This window comes from Tenrec ecaudatus, chromosome 2 (genome assembly GCF_050624435.1).
Source record: "Tenrec ecaudatus isolate mTenEca1 chromosome 2, mTenEca1.hap1, whole genome shotgun sequence".
NCBI classification, from domain to species: domain Eukaryota; kingdom Metazoa; phylum Chordata; class Mammalia; order Afrosoricida; family Tenrecidae; genus Tenrec; species Tenrec ecaudatus.
The window spans coordinates 186,255,068-186,276,893 of record NC_134531.1 but is presented as its reverse complement, the minus strand read 5'-3'; the positions used below and the strand labels follow the sequence as shown (position 1 = coordinate 186,276,893).

The 21,826-nt window shown below is 51.4% G+C and overlaps 1 protein-coding gene across 1 annotated transcript in view; it reads left to right on the top strand.

Annotated features, from left to right (window-relative positions):
* SH3PXD2B (SH3 and PX domains 2B) overlaps positions 1-21,826 on the top strand; it is a 110,591-nt gene that overhangs the window by 67,915 nt on the left and 20,850 nt on the right. Inside the window, exons 5-7 of the mRNA XM_075541949.1 lie at positions 6,292-6,383; positions 9,516-9,541; positions 21,430-21,564. Of these exons, the coding sequence (XP_075398064.1) occupies positions 6,292-6,383; positions 9,516-9,541; positions 21,430-21,564 (253 nt within the window). The remainder of the gene's footprint in view (positions 1-6,291; positions 6,384-9,515; positions 9,542-21,429; positions 21,565-21,826) is intronic.

The window sequence follows — 21,826 nt, the reverse complement described above, 5'->3', positions numbered from 1 at the left end:
GCTTCCGTGGGCCCTGGGTGTTCCTGGGCACCTGGACTCATCTTCATTTCTTATGTGTATCTTTTCCTATCTTATAAAGACACCAGTCATAAAGGATTAGAACTCGCCTGACCTTAGTATGACTTTGTGTTCACTGACATCTTCACAGACTCTGGTTCCCATTCAGGTCGCCTTCCCAGGAATGGATATAAATCTGGAACACAGTTCTATCCATAACAGTGGGTCTCCAGATTGGGAAAAAAAGAAAGGCAATCACTAATTCTGTTCTCACGCCCCACATGAAATCATTCTCAAGGGACTGAAAAGCCTAAAATAAGAAACAATACTGTGAAGGAAGTTAGAAGATAAATAGGAAAATATCTCCCTAAAGTTTAAGGTACAGAGGGATGGGTTATTGACTGGATCAATTAAAATCAAGCACTTGTAGTCCTCCAAAGGATGGATGGAAATAAGAGCCCGCTTGCTCCTGCCACACATAGAAACTCTAGGACCAAGCCGTCCTATGAACAGCCAGGTCATTGTTCCATGGGGCTCATTGGAATCCCAGCTCTGCCCGGCATTACTTTGAAAGAAAAGCCTAGTAGGCAGATGCGGTCATTTTCTAGGGGCCGGATACAGCTCATTCCAATCCTGGTCTGATGGTAAGCTCTCCAAGGAAAGGCTGAACACAGACTGATGTAGACATGATTGAACTTACTGAACAGTTCACCAGAGAAGACCTGCAGGCAGCCAACAAACTGAGGAAGGACTACTGAAGATCTCTAGCCATCCAAGAGATGGAAATCAAAACAGTGATCTGACCGCACCTCACTGGCACGCCAGCAAAATTCAAGAAAACAAAATGAAAATGCTGGAGAGGGCGCAGAGACGCGCTCTGCTTGTGGGACTATCCAGCTGTACAACACCGGGGAAATGAGTGGGCTCCTTAAACAACTGGGAAGTGAAATACTCCATAACCCGGCCGTCCCTCGACTTGGTCATGCCTTTAAAACACAGCACAAGCAGCCATCTACACACCCGTGTTCTTAGCAGCACGATTGGCAGCAACAGGAAGATGGAAGCAGCCCCAGTGTGCACGGTTGGATGGGTGCAAGAACAGACCTAACTTTGGGACATCGTGGTGCGCATCCTGAAAGAGAACGATGCAGCTGAAGCACCTCGTGACATGGTGGGTTTGGAGGACATTCTGCTGATTGAAGTTCGTCAACCTGACCAATACGGTACGAGACCACTAAACTACAAGATAAGGTTTTATACCAAAAGAAACAGACTTTGATGGGTCCTGGAGGTGGGGTGGGGTGGGTGGGTCAAGGATGGGACAGTAATATGCTTGACTGTTGGGTGATCTTCAGCAAAATTGTGCTTTCGTGATATTAATGCTGTTCTGTACTTTGAGCACTCTGTCGGGTCACTTTCTGTGGAATTAGTACAAGTACGGCTCTCTTCCCGGCATTCGGCCAAGTAGCTCTCTGCCAGATTCCTTGGCCTAGGTGAGAGTGTCCAATGCTGCATCGGCTTGCTGAAACACTTCAGTCGCTCTTCTGTCCATCCCCGGAGCGTTCCTTTTGGCTCATGCCTTCAGTGCCCCTTACACTGCGTCACAAGGACCGTTGGTTCCTGATCGTACGCTACTTGTGAGAGGAGACTGGCATTACCTGCCGTAAAAGAAAGCAGGAATGAAACTGAGAATGACTGAGCAAGTGTTTAAACCTGGCTAGATGTTGTTGCCTAGTCTCAGTTCTAGAGAGTTCTGCTCTTGGGTAGAATTAGCAAGGTCAAGAGTGGTGTTAAATACACACCAGCCTCCTGGCTACGGTGTTCTTTTGAACTTAAAGAGGTTTGGGAGGGAACTGAGAAAATCCCAACTTCCTTACAAGGTAAGACATTGCTGCTTAGTGCTTAACTTAGTCCTTAGACTGGGCACTAGCTATCGTTGTTGTTGTTGTTTGTTGTGGTGAGGTGCCATTGAGCCGGTTCCAACCCATAGCAACCCTGTGCACAGCAGAAGGAAACACTGCCCAGTGCTGGGCCTGCCTCTCAATGGTTCCTATGCCTGAGCCCATTGTTGCGGCCACTGTGTCCGTCCATCTCATCAAGGGCTTTCCTCTTGTTCCCTGCCCCTCCGCTTTACCAACATGATGTTCTTCGCCAGGGACTGGACTTGCTGCCCCGAAAATCACCTTTGGAACCAGCACATAGGAAAAAGTCCAACCAGAAGTTCCTTAGAATTAAGAACGGCAAAACAGAACGACTTGGAAATGTCATTAGAAAAGACAGTCCCTAGAAAAGGACAGCATGTTTGGTAGAAGGTCCACAAACACGAGGGAAAGGTGTAATGAAGTGGACTGACACAGCCACAAAGTGGACTCGAGCAGATCAGTGGACACGGAGGTGGCGCTGGGCTGGGTGGCACTTCATTCTGTTATGCTAAGACCGCCGTGAAGCAGCCCTGGCGGTGCACTGGTTACGTGTTGGGCTGCAGTCCTCATAGTCGGCCCTGCGAAACCACCAGCGGCTCCATGGGAGAAAGACGGGGCTTTCTGCTCCCCGAACAGTGACCGTCTCGGAAACCCACCGGGGGGGCGGGCATTATGAGTCAGCATTGACTCGATGGCAATGAGTTTGGCTTTGGAAGAGCACCATGAATTGCAGCCGACAAGCAGGAACTCGCACCAGCCAAGAGAACAGAGACCGAGGAAACTAACTTAAGCATTTTTCAAGCATCAAGTATGAACCAGAGGGAGCCCTGGTGGCATAGTGGTTATGCATTGAACTGCCACCCAAAAGGTGAGTAGTTCAAGACCACCTGTCGCTCCTTGGGAGACACGTGGGGGTTTCTACCCCTGTAAAGATGGTAATCCAGTGCCTGAACCTCGCAGGGGCAGTTCTGCCCTGCCCTAAAGGCTCTCTGAGTCCGCATCGATTCGGTGGCAGGGAGTGGTTTTTTTGAGTATGCACCAGAAGTCTTCACAGCCACTTCCTCCAAGATGGGTGTGACTGATTTGGTTTACAGATGAGGAAACTGAGGCTCAGAGAGGCTCCAGGACCTGACTAGAGTCCCACCGCTGGGAAATGACAAAGCCAGGTGAGGAGCTGGTTCTTGTGACCTGTAGCCAGCAGGACTTGCTGCCCCCTCCTCGGTCCCAGCGTCCACCAGCCACATCTGCGCAAAGAGCAGTATTCCTTCTGGAGCAGAACTGAGCTTAGCTGGAACTTTGGCTTTCTGTCCCGCTGCCCAAACACAGGACAGTTCTGGGGCATTTCTCTGCGCCCCGGTCATCTCCGTAGGAGTAGCCCGCCCATCTAGTGTGAAAGGGCCGCGCATCAGGGCATCGTTGCTGCCCTTTAGTAGCGGCTCAGCTTTATTTTGGGGGCTGGGGTTTGGCATGGCATCCACTTCCTAGGAATAGCTCAAAACCAAAAAAGGAACTTGGCACCGTCGGGAGGTTTCCATTGTCACTCCCCTTGCTGGCCCTGTTGGCAGGGAGCCTGTGGGGACACCCCCCCCCCCCGTTACAGACCCCACCGTGGCTCGGGTGCTCTCATCCACCCAGCGCTCCCAAGAGTTTCTGACGAGGTATTGCGGATTTCAAAGTGCTCCCCCAAAAAGTATGCTTTGAAATCTGAACCCCTGTGCCTGTAAATACAACCGTGTTAGAAATCGGGTGTTCCGTTAGCTAATGAGGCCATGCCTGTGTCTGCACTGAGTGGGGTCTGCAATCGACTGCTTCGGAGCTGGGAAGAGCGTAGAAGAGGCCGCGGCGCGCACAGGGAGGAGCTAGGTGCCAGGGCGCAGCAAGGATGTCAGTGGTCATCAGGGAGCCCCTTCACCAGAACTTCCATTTCCCCCTCTCCGAAATGGGCCGGTCCTCCCGGGGTGACAGGAAGTGGTGCAGACAAGCCCGTGGAAGCCATCAAGCGCTGACCCACACGGCTGTGGTTGCAGGCTGGGGGAAAAAGCACAGACAGACGTTGGCTCACGAGGCGGCCAGCCTTGCACCATCCCTCAGCGTGTATCACCGGCTCCTTCATTATGCGGTTGCAACTGCCGGCACTGCCGAGGAGAGCCAGGCCCCGGGACCCTCCAGACCAGAGAAAGAAAAGGAGTGAGACCAGGGGGCGAGCTGGGGAACGACATCTCTCTCCCCACCCAGCCTGGGAGTCTGCCTCAGAGCAGGAGCCTGTCAGAGGCTAATGGAAAATCAATGACCGTGAAGCCAGCTTTCCACCAAACTGTAGTTGAGCTTCACTGGTAAACACTGTCTGCCCTGAATGCTGCTCTTTGAAGAACCGAGTGGGATCCAAGTGACAGCCTCTGGGAAGGTTGGATAGGACCCTTGGGGCCAGTGAGTTTAGGTTAAGGTGGGCGGGGGGGAGTTAACGATTCAGGAAAGGAGGGTGAGAAGGAGTAGAGCACTTGAACGCCAGCAACGTCTCCCAGACGGCTGAGTGCGCGCGCTTGGCTGCATGTCTATATTCTCAGCAACCAAAAACAAAGTTTACAGAGACAGAAATCTCAGTTGAAGCATCCATCACGGTCCCTCTAGGTTAACGTTCTTCTCCTCAATGGACAGAGAGTGGCCCATGGCCCAGGAGGAGCTCTCGGCTTGGAGCCAGAGAAGGTCCCCTAGAAATGCAAGTGCACACAGCTCCTGTGGTCTTTTTTCATGTCAGTCTGGGGGGGCGGGTCAGACCGTGGGGAATCTTGACTTCCACCCAGACCTGGTCTCGAAAATCCGGCAGTTGATCAGTTGCTAGCGGGGCTGGGTTTGACTCCTAGCACCCGTGTAGGACACAATAGAACTGACCCTGTGGCTTCCCGAAGCTGTTAGCTTTTTACAAACGTGGACACCTCGTCTTTGTCCCTCTGAGCAACTGGGGTTCTGAACCATTGACCTTGTGGTTAGCAGCCCAGCACGTAACCAGGATGCCACCAGGGCTCTAGGAGTGGGAATCGACTCAAAAGCGGTGAGCGAGGGGGCAGAGTAGGCCAGGAAATGGTGGGTGGGGGCGGCTGCTTAAGGGGTACAGAGTGGTCGCCATAATGATCGTACACCATGTTCTTGCTGGGTGCTGCTGCCTGGACTCCAACTCAGGGCAGCGCTGCCCATGGTGTTTCCTACACAACTCTGTCTGGAAGCAGACGGCCACCCCTCTCTCCCACCGAGCAGCTGGTGGGTTAAGACCCCAGGGCACCCTGGGAAATGCACATAATGTCCCTGATGGTGCAAGCTGAAATGGAAACGTTTCTGGGGTGTAGGTTTCACAACAATTATTACTGGTCATTATTCACGTAGGGTTGAATGTCCCTGCAGCCCTGTAGGAGGGGCCCTCTGCGCTAGTCCCTCCTCTCCCAGCCCTCCCTGGGCAGGTGGAGAGAGCTTACAGACTTGTTGCACATCAGATGTCTGGCACGTCTTTTCACACCAGCCTCTGTGGGCAGGAGGCGGGTAAGAAACCCTCGGAGCGAGGCCAGTGGAAAGAGCCACATCCACCCACCCCTCCCCAGAGCATAGGTGCTCCGTCACCCAGCTGTGACAGTCACGTGTCTGCGTGTGCCACCCCACCCCACCCTGCACTGGTCTTTGAAATGAAATGTGAGCTCACAGCTGCACCACGGATGTGTAGTCCCTCGCTGTGCCCTCACCCAGCCACTGGCGGAGACTGCTGGTCCCCTGAGGCTCACCTGAAGAGCAGCAGTGACCAAGTCACCTGGGCTGACCGGGGGCTCCCTGCTGCAGTGGTCACTGGAGACACCGCACCTTGACCGTAAACCACCCTCTTCACACCTGGGTCAAGAGGTACATGGGAGCAGTGCATTGCTTGTGAAATCACACAAGTGCAGACAGCAGGTGTGATGCCTCTACCCAGAGCCGCCTCTTCTCTGACGGAGAAGGTGTTGTAGAAGAGATGTGACCTAACATTCACGGTTTAAGGGAAACTGTTAAGTTACCGGATGGCATGTACAATATGGTCTGATTTTGTTCGCAATCATACTATTATTTGCCCAAATAGTTACCTATCATTGCAGGTCCACATATTTTCTGTGGTGTGTGGGTGGGGCATCCAGGCCGGGTCAGCGGGGCGGTACTGGGAACTTGTCAGAAAGGTGCATTCTCAGACCCGCAACATTAAGTTATGGCACAGCCAACTGTATTGTAACACATGCCCTGAGTGATTTTAATGCACCCTCAGGTTCCAGAGCTTCTGGCAGACAGCACCCTTGACGACTTTCCCCCCACACACCCTGTCTCCTTCCATAGGCCTCACTCACCTGTGTTTCTTCTGCAGGCCCTGATCCAGCTGCCCCCCTATATCTCTCAGTGCGATGAGGTGCTGCAGTTCTTTGAGACAAGACCTGAGGACCTGAACCCCCCCAAAGAGTAAGTTGGTTTGCAGATGTCCCCAGAGCGCTCCCCTCAGCCTTCCCTCCGGCCGATGCATCCAGCCCCAGGAGAACTGGAGAGGCACAGAGTCACAATCAATGGAGCGCCTGGGTGCTGGGCCTGTCCGGGAAGCAGACACTTAGATTCCTGAGTTGTGGGCGAGCTACCAGCTGAGGGTCAGACCGGGAACCGTGGAGGCATGGACAATGGTGTGAGAGGCTGGGACTTGCTCAGAGTCCCCTTGCTAGTGAGTGACGGGCTAGGATCAGATCCGGGTCATCCAGTCTTCAAGGCTGATCCAAAGCTTCCACTGCAGCTCCCCCCTCCCCAAAGGTACCCTGCAGCGGCTGGCACCAGCTGAGAGCCCTGTCGTGACATGTCCCCAGCCACACACGCACATCACACAAAACCCAAACACTGGCAGTCTGCCTGCCAGCTCTTACACACCAGGAGCTGCCACGTGAAACGCTGACATACGCTGCCTTTTTAAAATTAGGATGTACATACGTGTGGGCAGTACATCTTTGCCCTTTCAGTGATCCTCCTATGTAAAGTGACATTCGTTAAGCTGCGCCTGGTATGTTCAGCCATCACCATTAACCGCTCCTGAGGTTACCGTCACTAACAAAAACCCGGGCCTCTCACAAGTCGCCTTTCCAAAGGCCTTTCTGGAGATAGTTGCATCTTTGTAGAAAGAAGGGTTTTGGCTACTAGAGAGATAGCAGTAGGAGAAAGAAGAAGAAGGAGCCCGGCCCATGGGCTCTTACAGAAGCCAGAGCCTGCGGAGCTTGGGACCCCTTTGGCCTAGCGTTGTCAGCCACCTGCTCTTCTTAGCAGAGCAGTGTGAATTGCTCTCTTAGCTAGACCTGCTCTTGGCCCTAACTGGCAGGAAAGAGGAAGGCTTGTGTTGTTGAATAATTACAGCAGACTGGCCTCCTGCCTGGCACTTTGTCAAGACTAGGAGCTGCAGGTTGAAGGCTACAGAAGTCTTTTGAAGAGACCACCAAGGCAAAGGGTATGGGTGCTTTCTGAGGAACAGGTGACATCAGATCACTTAGCTTCTGGACTAGCGGTTTAACTACTGCAGAAATGCGAGAACTTAACTTCCAGCAAAAAAGTCCTTCTGATAAAGTGCCACTTCGTCCGTATGACCACCAGCTTCTCCTTGCCAGCACTCAGCAGTGTGGCTTTGCAATTAAGAGGTTGAATGTGGAGGTGACAGAGAAAGTTTTGAAATCAGCACATCCCAAGGGAATGTCTAGCCAACCATGCCATCCGGGAACATAGTTCAAGGAATGTAAGAACAGGAAAGTTACAGAATGAGTGTAAATCTGACAGCTGGTCTCAGCCCTTCCTGGTGAATGCTGCGGTTCTTGTCTTCAGTTTTTATGTCCAGCAAACCTTCCCAGTTTCAATCATCTAGCAGCACGTGGTGAAATATTCTCCGAGCACCTCTGCCGACAGTTCTCCTGGGTTTTCAGAATTAAATTGACAGTAGCCCCTGGCTCCTATTTTAATTTCTAGCTGGCATAAAATACATATGCTGAAATTATAAAAATTTAAAATGTATGTACTTGTAGAATTTATCATCTTCTCTTTCCATGGCATTCTACCACAATACTGTGGAGAAGGGTTATTTGTACCCATTTTACAGAAGTAAAAGCTGAGGCTCAGGATCACGAAGAGGCTCACCCAGGACCACCCACTTTGGAAGAGATGGAGATGAGTTTTCCCGGGTCTGGCGAGCCCAGCCCTGAAGCCCCGGGTAGCCTGTGTGTGCGCCTCCCTCGTGAGGTGTGGCTTGGCTTCCTGAAGCCTGACTTGGCTCAGTTGCTCCCTGGCTTAGAATCCCGCACACCCAAGTTCACATCTCAGCGGCTTTGGTAGCCTCTCTTCTGACTTCACCTCTGGGCCTCAGTGTCTCTGCTGTAAAATGGAAGTCCCAGCACCCGTTGGGGCTGTGGTGAGGACAAATGGCTGGCATAAGGAAAAACTCCCCAAGAATCTGCCAGGGGCACAGAAACGCTTTGTGGTTTCCCTCTCTAAACACCCGCCCCGACCTGCTTTCACTCCGGCTGCTCCCTCTGGACAGTTGATTAAGGTGCCCAGCTTGGTACACACCCTCAGTGACAAAAACTGCTTGGCTACTTTTAGGTTTGAATGTTTCTTGTTTGAGCCTCAGGGTCCTCTTTGGTAAGACGTCCCTACTGTGGGAATAGGTCCCCTTCCTCTGAGCCATCCTCGGACCTTATTATCAGTGTAAGAGGCTGGGTGAGAAGCCAGCCCAGCCGCTGTACTTTAGAAGCGCACGCGTGCGTGTGTGTTTTGTCGCCATTCAGGAAGGAAGGCTCTCGGGGAAATGGGATGAGAGCCAGCTCTCTAGGGAGCTGGGAAGTTGGGATGGTGGAGAGATGGCTTGGTCACTCTCGCTTGCATCCTCTCTCTGGCTCCACTCAGCGCCAGGCCTGTGTGACACCTGTGGGAGGTGGTGTACATAGAAGCGGCCAAGAGAAGGGCCACTAGACAGCGCCACTGAGCAAGAGAGTAGGCACTGGCTGAACATTCTGGGCAAGACTGACCTCTCTAGGCCTTAGTTTCCCCATCTGAAATTCAGTAACCCTCAGAGAGTGGTTGTGAGGATCCAGCTCACAGGTCAGCCCAGGGCTGGCACTCGACCAGGACCCGGTTCAGTGACTTCAGAACCTCGCACGCGCCTCGTCAAACATCACCCTCGTCCTTCCACATGCAGAGGTTGCCATGGCTAACCCCACTGAGGTCACAACAGGCCCGGGGACAGCTCACTCAGCCCAGTTGCTTCTCCCCACAGACACACACACAGGCCATTCTTGGTTCCTCCTGTGGAGTGTGCTCCCCCACCCTCTCTGCCAGTATGATCACCTGGAGATTAGAAGCCCAGATCTTTACAAAGACATGCTCTGAGCACAGTGGAGACAGCTGCCCTGGGATACACTAGCAAATAAAGAGGACTTAGATCTTTTGTAGCGTCTGGGCCCACGGGAGTCTCTTGGGTGTTGTGGGATTGAGAATCTCAGCGTGTAGCAACATAATTCCTGCCGATACACAACAGCTCCTGACTCCTCTTTCCCACCTCATTTCTTCCCTATACAGGGAGCACATCGGAAAAAAGAAATCTGGTAAGAATGCTGTTTTTCATTTTCTTCTAATGATTCGATGTTCTGTGCACGCTTGTTCAGCACATTCTATACGCCCAGCCCTGGGCGCCACGCTGGGCGGGCAGGAGTGCGGAAGGATGGATGGATGGATGCTTCACTGGTTGACACCCCACCCCATTTCTTAAAAGGGAATTGAGGTGGTTTCACCCTCTACCAAAAGGTTACAAAGTGAAAGAGGCCTGATGTCTTCCCCGGAGAAGGTCTCCGTGCAGGAAGGAGGGCAGCTATCTTTCTGTCATGAAGTGCCAAGTGCTTTTGTCCTGACTTGAATGAAGGGAGGCAGAAACTCAGAGTGATAGAGTTCATCTTAGGTGGGGACAAATAAGGAGTGTTGAACAATAAGCGGGGTCTTTCTGCCCACAGGAGGACATTCTGGGCTGAGAGGATGGTACATGCACTGGCAGGAGTGGGCATGTGCAGTAGACCTGGCTCTGCCCCATTCCGTGCCCTACCCTCCACTTGTCACTGACAGTGCTATTTCAGAGCCCATTCCCGCTTCCACCCTCTTTCCTGAAGCAATTGATCTGCCTTCCTAACCATCTTCCTATGCCCTGACCAACATGCCTCTCTTACCATGAACGGTAATGGGAGGGGGGGTGGGTTGTAAATTGGGCTCGAACAGAGGAGTGACTTGAGTTTGTAAATCTCTTTATGGGGCCAACTTTGCCTTCCTGGGCCCACAGACCACCCCTCACGGCCACTCCAACCATGACCCTCCCTCACTTGGCCCAACGGTCTGCAGAGCTGGAATTCTAAGTTCTCTCAGATAATTCCTGGGATCTCCAGAATTCCCAGGCAGTTGATGAGAAAAGGGGGCAAGCTGCAATACAAGGAGTGAACAAAAGATGCTTCCTCTCGGGGTTCTTGGTTGGTTTCCTGATCTGTAAATGAGGATAAAAACAGTAATTTACCTTGTAGGATTGTAGGGCGACTTAACACCAATGTGTGAAAGCACTTCAAACAGTGCCTAGGACTCCGTAAGTGATACACCAAGTTGGCTGCTATTGTTAACTACTGTCAGTACTGCTGTCCTACTCTGAGCACACAAATGTGCTTGACCAGCCTAAGTAGCAATTGCACAATTCTGTACCCCTGGCCCTCTCCTGCCCTCTGGGAGCAAGGCCTCCTGTGGTCATTCTTAGAAGGAAGACTGGACCTCCTTTCCTCCAGGGGTGGCATCTGCAATTAACTCTGGCCTTCCCCACCCCGCTGCTAGCAGTTCTAATTTCTGATTTAATGGGTACTGACCGGAGCCTTGGTGTCCTGCTAGAGCTGCAAATAGTTCTTGAACCCAGGGGTAATGATAGGTGTCGTAGAAAAGCGTGGAGAGGACAGGGGTCTGCTCCTCGTGGCTGGTCACGGGAGGTTGGCTTTGTGTGCGCAGGGACTCCTGTCCTGGACGGAAGGCGGACAGAGAGGGAAGAGACAGATCTGGCTTGTGAAAACAAAAAGTGTCCAGCTGGAACCAGCGTGTAAGGAGGGCTTGTCTGGGAAAGAGAAGAAGCTCTAATTTGTGGTCACCGCTGTTACATCACTGACCGGCAATGATGGGGGATGGATTGATTTATAGTTCAACTGAGTGGAAAATAGCATCTTTCTTATTTAGACTTAAGAACCCATGCTGGGCTTAGCCTTATTTTTTTATCTGCCCTTCAGACACTTCCTCTAGTTTAGAACCGGCCTTCTTGATTGAATTTTGAAGGGATTTAATGTTGACAGCTCATGCCCTGAAATTTCTGTTCCTGAACCCTGCCTTGGAGAAGGCTTATCTGTTGACAGACAGTCACGGCTGGGTAGCTCCTTCAAATCTTGGCTAATGTTGGTCTCAAATTCTGCTCCAACATCCTCCCCAAACTTAGCATATCATGTGATTTCCTTCCCAATTTGTCTGCCTTTTACTTATTGACTTATTTTCTTCTTTGCTGATACATGCAACAAGACTGGTATTCTGTTGAATTTCTGGGAAACAAATCCTATTTTAGAACTACTCATTATTTTTAAATTTGAATGTATGTAATCATGAAGAAAATAACCCCAGTAGAAAATGTCTGTGGCAGATCTGCCACTATACCTCCTAGTAATATTTTTAGAACATCTTCTCAGTGTTAAAACTCGCCCTTCCTCGACCAAATCTTTTTCCCTCCTGGCCTTTTCTGTCTCCTTTGCTTCCTGGTGGGCCACAGGAACGCCTAGGAATCCTTTGATTTCACACTGGCCACTCCTAGAGCAAAGCATCAACTTTGGGTGTCACAATTACCATACTTTATAGAGCTTGCCTGCAACATTACACTCCACCAGTAGGCGTCTCTACCTGACACTTAACTGGACTTAGGCCTAGTTTGAAATTCCTAGGAGATCAAATGAATTGTGTTCTCAGGTCTGGTCAGCTGATCGCTCTGGATAAAATGAAGACCATCTTCCCTGGGAGAACTGTACAGGAAGTTGAAAGCACAACTCTATGCACTCTCCTCGGAACCATTTCATGGCAGGGAACCACGATCTAAAAGCTACAGCTGTGGATGAGCAGCAAGGTGGTATACACTTCAGACTTGGACCCAGAGCACACCCTGGAGAAAGTGCCAGCCCTGCGCTCTGTGCTAGCACCTGATCTGTTGGATAAAATAAAGGAGGGGGGGGGGCTCTTGCCATTGAGTTGATTCCAACACAGCAACCCTGTTGGATAGAGTAGAACTGCCCCACAGGGTTTCCAGGACTGTAAGTCTTCATGGAAACCGACTGCCACATCTTTCTCCCACCAAGCCACTAGCACAGTGGTTCTCAACCTTTCTAATGCCTTGACCCTTTCACACAGCTCCTCGTGTGGTGGTGACCCCCAAACATAAAATTATTTTCGTTGCTACTTCATCACTGTCATTTTGCTACTCTTATGAATCGGGAGACCCTGTGAAAGGGTCCTTTGACTCCCAAAGGGGTCACAGCCCATAGGTTGAGAACTGCTGCCCTAGTGGATTCAAACTACCGACCAAGCGCTTACTACACATTGTACTCCCAGAGCTCCTTGATCTGCTTATGACACCCCCAGACTCCCCAACACTGGTCTTTGCCCTCCTCTCCTCATTGCCTAGTTTCACTTCGTGATTTGCTCCCTCGGGCTCTGTTTGCAGGAATGCCCAGTCCTGTTTGCAGACTGGTTAGGACAGTTTGGTGGAGAAGCAAATCATTGCAATCCATTGATCAGGGTTCTTTTTAGAAACGCCATGTGATTATCCTCGGGAACACCAAGGTCTGTTGTCACAACATAATCCACCGATATAGTGTTCTGCATTCCACTTTGCTGAGTCGTGACTTGGGTCTCAGCAGCTCCTGCGTGCCTATCCAAGGTACAACTGTTGGCTGCCTCCTGTGTGGAGGAAAGAAGAGTGAAGAAAAGTCACAATGCATGGAAACAATTAGTCCAGTAGACTGATGGACTGCAAGAATGTCAGCCTCCACAACCCCAAGACCAGAAGACCTAGATGGTGCCCTACTGCCACTATCAACTGCTTTGGAAAAGATGCCTTTAGAAGGTCCTGGATAGACTAAAAGAAAAAGGTAGGGCAACACTCAAAATCTTCCATTAAAAAAGTCTCCCTGGTCCGTGAGAAACAAGTAGAACCCTGTAACTCCCAAGAGAGGACTCTTATTAACCTTTAGGTCTGGAAATAAACTCAGCGCCACCCACCTTGACCCACATCCCCCTGAATTTTCAGCCAAACAATAGACAGATCTACAAGGGGAACGATAATGCGAGAGAGGTACACAGACCTTTGCATAATGATCCATTTAAGAGTACCCAGGAACGAAGGGCAGAAGGGCTAGGAGAGAAGGAGGAGTGGAAACCAGGGGGAAATGTGACCAGCGATAGTCCATTGTGAGAATGGTAGTCAATAAGCTGAAGCGAAATGCCCGTGAATACCTGAATGGAAAACATCTGCTCTGTAAGCTTGCACCCAATCCACACTAAAAAGTTAGGAGAGCGAAAGAAGAAAGCACCAATTTTTTTAAATGGGCCCAAGTATTTGAGTGGACTCTTCACCACTGAAACGTATGAATTTCAACAGCATGTGGAAAGATGGCCAACACCTAGTTACAGTAGGAAGTGAAAGTATAGCTCAATAGCCTTTTACACTCAGTGTGATGTAAAATCAAAAACAAACGGTTTCCCCCATCTGCTCTGTCACCACGCTGGTTAAAACTGCGTGTCAGTTACACTTTCAGGACAGCGTGGCCTGGCTAACTGGGGACACTTCCTACTTAGGAGCAAGGAAGCCTTCTTGGGTTGTCCATCAGTGACTAACGGTCGGCACTGTGTGCTCCCTAGACATGCTGGGCAGCCTTGTATAGAACAGAAGGGGGTTCTGTAAGTCATCTGTCCGCTGCTTAACGATTCCAAAGCAAGCCAAACACGCTGCCATGGAGTCCATTCCAACTGAGCAAACTTAGAGCACAGTGTAGCACCCCCTGTGGGTTCTGAGACAACAGTTTGTGGGAGTAGAAAGCCTCATCTTCCTCCCAAAGAGCAGCTGGTGGTTTCGGGGTGCCAACTTTGTAGTTAGCAGCCCAACAGGTAACCACCGCGTCACTGGAGCTCCTAAACTAGCCACAGCCACCAGGAATTGGTGTCATTGTCCACGCACTGTATCCTGCCCTCACCACCCAGAGGCTAAGTGACTCGGAGCTTCATTCAGCAGACACCTAATTAAACGTGTGGCCGGTCTTGGGCCCCCAGGGGCAATACAGAGATGGGAAAATACACTCCCAGCCGAGTAGGCAAGATAAACACATCTGAACAATTTAGAGGCTCATGGGTTTTGTGTGGGAAGGCATTTTAGTTGCTCCCAGGGTAGGAAGTCATCTGAAGTTAAGTCTTACAATAATGACTTGACCACTGATATACTGACCATGCCTGGGAGTGGGAGCCACCCATGGGCTAGTCCAGAAGCCGGCCACCTTTTTCTCCAAAGGGTCGGATGGTGAATAGTTAGGTGCTGTGGGCCACTGATGCCCTTAGTCACAGCTTTTTAAATAGTCCTTTAAAAAGATAAAATCCATTCGTAGGCCCCTGTGAGGCCCCTTGTAAGCAGCCCGTGGGTTCGTGGCCTCCAGACTAGTGAAACAGCAGGATAGCCGTGAAAGTCTGCTCGTGAGGAGTTGATACTCAGTGAGGAAGAGACCTGTCGGTGTGCGAGATCTGAGCGCGGAAGGGAACCAACGCACTGCCAGGAAATGAGCTGGGGGTTGGTGCTGGGGCGGGCGGCACTGTTTCGTTGGGCAGTCACAGGCCGTTGTCTCACTGATTAAGCGGCACTTGGTACGGGAGCCGGAGGAAGGGCCAGGCAAGACGGCTGACCCTGGCGCACGGGATGAAAGGCGCCCTGCAGGAGGGACGAAGGCAACACACGACACCAAAGCTACATCTGACTCCACTCAGGCCCAGAACTCCAGAGAACTGGGAAGTAAACAGTACAGTTGTGTTCCTAGTCACGTTTCCACGGTAGGTGGTCCAAGGGTGATGCTCCAAAACTGCCTCGTGGCCCAGTGGGGCTGCGGAAGACCCAGCCATTGCTGTCCCGTTCGGCCTGCAACACCAAGACTGAAAGAGGTGGTTTCTCACTAGATGCGACATGCAGACCTTCGCTTAGATCCCACTCCCTAAAACTTAGTCAAATGACCACTCCTAACTGGAAAGGATTCTTGTCCCAAACTAGGAATGGTCCACCTATAGAAGAAAGGGAGAAGGCACGGGGCCCTCTGTGCCACCCGCGGGAAGGAGTGAGGAAAGGGGGTTGGTAGATGATCGGTGGCAGATGGGTCAGGACCCTTGAGGAGAATCCCCTGGCTGCCTTGCTAAGAGCAGGAGCCCAGGTAGGGTTGAGGTGAGAGGTGAGGCGACACCCCGAGCAGAGAAGACCGCCTGTGTGGTCGGGGTGAGGAGGCACCCCAAGCAGAGAAGGCATGCTGGAACCATCGGGCTTTCCAGCTTCGCAGTGCGGCAGGATGAGGTGGCTGAAAGACAAGGCCAGACAGGCCTGCAGAACCCCGACTGAAAAGCTGAGAGCCACGGGAAGCCACGGCAGGGCGCCGAGCCCTATGCAGCAGAGTTAGGTTCCCACTGTGAATGCGTACTCTGGCTGCAATAGGTTACAGTGAGGACACTGTAATGTTACGAGGTGGTGTTGATTGGTCCCAACCCACAGCAACCTTGTGTACAACAGAACCCCACCAGGACCTGTGCCAGCCACACGGTTGCTGTTTCTTTTTTAACTTTAAATCATTTTACTGGGGGTTCATACAACTCTTAACACAATCCATACATCCATCCATCGTGTCAAGCACATTGGTACATTTGCTGCCATCATTCTCAAAAGATTTCTTTCTACTTGAGCCCTTGGTATCAGCACCTCATTTTCCCCCCTTCCTCCCCTGCCCCCACCCTCACGGACCCTTGATAATTTGTAAACTATTAATATTTTGTCATGTCTTACACTGTCCGATGTCTTGCTTCACCTCTTTTCTGTTGTCCGTCCCCCAGGGAGGGAGTTACATGTAGATCCTTTGCCTTCCTCTCCTGATGTCACTACTCTCAGTATTGGTCCCGAGGGGATCATCTGCCCCGGACTCCGTGTTTCCAGTTCCTATCTACCAGTGAACATCCTCTGGTCTAGCTGGATTTGTAAGGTAGAATTAGAATCGTGATGGGGGAGGGGTTGGGAAGAAGCGTTAAAGAACTAGAGGAAAGTTGTATGTTTCAACACTGCCCCATGACTGGCTCCGTCTCTTCCCCATGACCCTTCTGTCCAGTTGCCTACAGGAGGGTCTTGGTTCTTCAATCTGCACTCCCCCTCATTCACAGTGATAGGATTTTTTCTTCTTTGATGCCTGATACCTGGTCCCATCGATAGCTCGTGGTCACACGGGCTGGCGTGCACAGTTGCCCTTTCTTTGAGCCCGTTGTTGCAGCCACTGTGTCAACCAGCTCCTTGAGGCCCTTCCTCTTTTTCCAGGGCCTCTTGCTCAGTGGTTGGATTCATCCAGTTCACACCAGTTCCACAGAACCAATACCTAATTTTTAAAAATACTTTTATTGGGGGCTCTTATATCTCTTATTACAATCCATATATTCATCCAGTGTGTCAAACATATTTGCACATATGCCGCCATTATAATTTTCAAAGCATTCTCCTCCCACTTGAGCCCCTATTATCAGCTCCCCATTTCTTCCCCCTCCTTCCACCGCCCATCCTCCCTCATGAACCCTTGAGACGTTATAGATTATAATTTCCATATCTTACATCGTCCTCTCTCCCTCACCCACTTTTCCATTATTCGTCCCCCTGGAAGGGGGTTATAGTTTGATCCTTGTGATTGATTCCTCCTTTATCCCCTCACTACCCCCTAATCCTCCTGGTATTTCTACTCTCATTGTTGTCCCTGAGGGGTTTAATCTCTCCTGGATTCCCTGTGTTGTAAGCTCTTCCAATACCTAATTTTTTTGTAGGGTTCGGCCAACCTGTTGAGAAAATGACAATTATAATCAGGGAGCTCTCTTAGGTGCCCTGCCACCCAGGATGGAAATCACAAGTTTACACCCCTTCCTCTCTTTAATGTTAACTGCTCAACTGCGTGTTCTACACACCCCATAGTAATGGTCATCCTGTCCATAGGTACAGAAAATCAGATGGAGCTATGCTTGTAATAAAAGCAAAGAATAGTACAAGTGAGGGCGCCAATCCAGAAGCAAGGTGGAAATGTCTTAAATTAACAGCTTTATTGGGGTTTTTTTGGGGGGGGTCAGGTTTTATTTAATAGCTTTGCATTAATATTTTTAAACTCATAACAATTTAGTTTTGTTTACCTCTTTGATACCTATTTAAGTGTTAACTATATGAAATAATAAACTACCTTTTGGTATGTGTTATTCTAGGTGGTCTAGAGAAATAAATTCATAGGTACTCATGTGCATAAGAAAGAGTATATCAAAAAGCATTGTATGTTAAGAAAACATCCCAATCCAGATCAAGTCCCTAGGTCCAGTATTAGCCCATATGTCCAATGCCCATATATAAGTTCCTCTACAGAATCATGCAACACATGTAATGACACTGAATGCAGGACAATCACAGACCAGTGGGTGCAAAGTCTTGTGGATCCAGTGGCAGTAGAAGCATCTCAGCGCTGGCGTGGGTCTCCACATGGCTGCTCCAGCTCCAAGGCTCTGGCTGCATCAGCAAAGCTCCATGTGGGAGGGCCTGGAGGAGAACAGAGAGAGCTGCAAGGGAAAGAGAACCTTCAGACTCAACCTTGCATGCAGACTGCCTGCCTACAAGACCAGGGGAGTCTGTCCACTGGGCAGCAGGGTGCCTGAGAGTGGGTGGCGCCCACCGCTCCTCTTGCCTGCACGCAGCTAACCTCGGGGGCTCGGACTGGAGGCTCTGCTCCCCACCTGTTGAATTCACACAGGCAAGTGTCCCCAGCTCCTGATGGCAAGGACAAGCAGCCAGGAGCCTGCGGATGCCATTTCCCTGCATTCGTTCCATCCTTTGACGATACCTTTCTTGAGCCAAGTGCCGGCTGCCGAGGGACCTCCTCTAGACTGCAGCCCCACTGAGACGCCCTGTGGGGGGAGGGCAGGAAGCAGCCCCCCCCCCAGGCGGCTGAGCTGGGGGGATGCGAAGAGGTAGGGCCCAAGAGAGCGCTTGTTGTCAGATGCAATCCAGCGGGGTCTGACTGACCCGGTGCACAGCAGCAGGCAGCGCTGCTCGTTCCTGTACCATCCTCTTGTTCCGAGCTTGAGCCCAGGGACGCAGCCACTGTGTCTGCCCAGCTCCCTGAGGGCCTTTTTAGCTGCCCCGCTACCTGACCAAGCATGATGACCTGCTCCAGGGGTTGGTCTCTCTGGATAACACATCCAAGTTAAGTGAGACAGTCTCGCCATCCTTCACACTAAGGAGCACTCTTGCCGTATTTCTTCGAAGATAAACTTGTGTGTCCTCTAGGCAGGCCTTGGTAGTGTCGGTATTCTGCTCCGGCTCCACAATTGACGTGCATCGATTCTTCAGTCTTCTTCCTCAATGTCCAGTACCTGCGCATGAAGCCACTGGAAACCCCATGGCCTGGGGCAGGTGCACCCGAGTCCTCAAAGCGCATCCTTGCTTTTCAACACTGTGGTGGCCTCGTGCAGCAGACTTACTCTGTGCAGCCCTGGGGAGACCCAAAAATGGCAAGTTCCGTCTGAATGGACCCTGATGACCATGGATATCGTGGGCAGGAAGGCAGAGCAACTACCAACCACCCTGCCGGCCTTGCCATTTATGATTCTGTACCCAAACCCACACACCACTAGGACCTGGTTCCAGTCTGCCTTTCTCATGAATAAGCCGTGCCACCTGAGGCCAGCTGCTTAGTGTCTGAGCTCCTGTTTCCTTGTCTGTGTATTGGGAGTTCCCTCCTTGGTTACCTCCTAACCTCCCAGTCCTCTGCCCAGTACCTCCTGCTTCTCTGCCCCCCCCCCCCACCTTTCCACCTCAGAGAAACCCATGTTCCTTGCAGAGGAGGATGAATGGCCGCAGAGAGCCTGGTCATTGACCCAGCCCCGTGACCTGCTCTGGTTTCCCACGCCCAAAATTCTGAGGGCTTGGTTTTAACAAAAGGCCTGTGTGCCGCTTCCAGACGCCCGAGCTGGAGCGCAGTGGTGTGCTGGTGAATGTGTAACCACCACTCAGTGCAGGAGAAGCCGTCATGACTATGTTGGTCAGTTTCCATGGTGTAAGTGCTCCCACTGGGGTCCGCTTCAAGCTGCCGTCCAGCCGCAGCCACCCAATAGAGCAGTGCTTCTCAACCTTGCCAATGCCGTGCCCCTCTCATACAGCTCCTCGCGTGGTGACCCCGCATGTGGGCGTCTCTGCATGTGGACAGACCCGCCTGGAGACAGAGGAGCAGTGTCTTGGTTTCGATCACCACGGGTTGAGAACCGCTGCAGTAGAGTTAGGCGATGTGTCGAGCCGACTCTGGTGGGCCGCTCCCCTGCTCTGTGTATGTGGGACACAGAAATGTGGGGTTTAGGAGTACTCCACTGGGTTGTGGAGGAATGGGATCTTTGGGATTGAAGCTTTCAAAAAGCAGTCTTTTTCTGGTTGCTAGTCCCCTCGCACTCGTGTCAGAGTTACAGCTGAGCTCCCTAGGTGGAGCTGAGGATGCTGTCCTTTATGAGGTACCGATCAGAAAACAAACGCAGTGTCATAGGGGTGATTCCGATGCATAGGGACCATGTAGGGCTGTAGAATTGCCCCTGTGGGTTTCCGAGACCGCAACTCTTTAGAAAGCTTTGTCTTTCTCACAAAGAGCGGCTGGCGGTTTCAAACTGCTGAATTTAGTTTGCCGCCCGGCACATCACCCCCACTACACCACCAGGGCTCCTTTTAGAAGTAGACAGCTAGGTTGCCCTACCCCACCCCCAACCCGAGGTGCTTGTGGGTAGATTCAAACCACCAACCTGTCAATGATCAGCCAAGTGTGTAAATCATTTGCATCACCAGGGAACTTCCCAGGAAGCAATGCAGGGACTCTTTCTCCAAGGCCCAAATGTCAGGCTCCTGCTCAAATAGTGGCCAGACTGTTCACTCCTTAGAGAACCTGCACTCAGATGTCCCTTTCACTGGAGTGACCTGTTTCCCACACCCTCTTCATGGGTCTCTCAGACGTACTTTAGTGTTTAACCAGGTGCAGAGCACCAGGGGCCACCAGCCACACTGCATCCTACGGAAGCAGCATCTCCTGGACCATTTTCCTGCCCTCTCCCTCCCTTGGGCCCCTGTCCTGGCCCAAAGCCACCAGCACTCTGCCCTGAAGACTGGCTCTCATCTCATCTGCCCCCTCTCCTGGCAGCCTCTGATGCATGCATTCTTCACAGTAGGCAGAACGATCTATAAGGATGGGCGTCTTATCTTGTTATTTCTTCTCAAAGCTCAGAAGTGGCTTTCGACTTCAGAGTTCAGAAAATCGCCAAGCCTCTTGTCAGGGCCCACAGGTCCTTCCTGACCAGACCCTCTCTCAGCACCAGGCTCCCTCGCCACTAGGCTCCACCTCCAGCCTCCTCATTTCTGGAAGGTTCCACGCTCTTTCCCAGCTCGGGGTGGGGTCAGCCTCCATCCTGCTCGGAACCCTTCTCTCACCTCAGGTCTCTGCTATGTATGCCGCCTCCTTAGGGGGGTCTTGCTGGCCAAGCCATGTGATGTATTTAGTGTCTTTAACTGATGCCATTTATTCTCAGCTGGGTCACCCTGTTTGTTTCTGGCAGTGCATTTGCACAATCCAAGTGTCATACACACCTGCTGACCTTCGGTGCTCTCCGTGTGTCTGTCTCCTGAGTACATTAAGTTCCTTGAGGCTCAGCTGTCTCATTCACTTTTTTGGTACTCCCAGCACCTAATAACAGTGTCTGGAGCATCAGTGGGACCTTCGTGAATTAATAGGTAGTGATTCAGGATGGATGGCTAGTTGGATGGGTGTTGGATACATGTTCCATTCGATGATGGATGGATGGATGGATGGGTGCATAATGGCTGATAGAGGTGAATGAAGAGCCCCTCACCCCTCCCCATGTCATCAGCTTCTTAAGCAAAGGTGCCATATCTGCATCAGCTCTGAACCACCTGCACAGATTAGCCACTTGGTAACTACTTGGCGGTTGATTAGGCAAATGGATGAAAGAATGAATGAGTGAAGTAGCCATTGAGTCCCATAACAGCTTCCTTCTCTATTGAAACTCTCCTCCTGACCCACCCTGCCCCCTCCCCAGGCAGTCTTCTCCTCCTCTATACATGGCATCTGACAGCACCTTGTGTTTACAGGGAACGACCTGACCTCGGTGGACCCCTTGGTCCTGGAGCAGTATGTGGTGGTGGCAAACTACCAGAAGCAGGAGAGCTCGGAGATCAGCCTCGGCGTGGGGCAGCTGGTGGACATCATCGAGAAGAACGAGTCAGGTAGGCACCTGGACCCCCTCCTGCCCTGGCCTATACCGTCACCGGGTCCCAGGCCTGGAGGCAACTAGGAAACTTAGAACCTGACCTGACCCATCAAAGTGGTCAAGTGCCCAGTCTTCCAGCCTATGGCCTCTTGGAAACCTGCCCTATTTGATCACAACACTCGCAGATCCCACTTGGTCCCCACTCACCAACACCCTCTGGATCCTAGCTTACCGTTTCACTGTGAGAGTCACATTTCATGACTGCTCTCTAATGCACA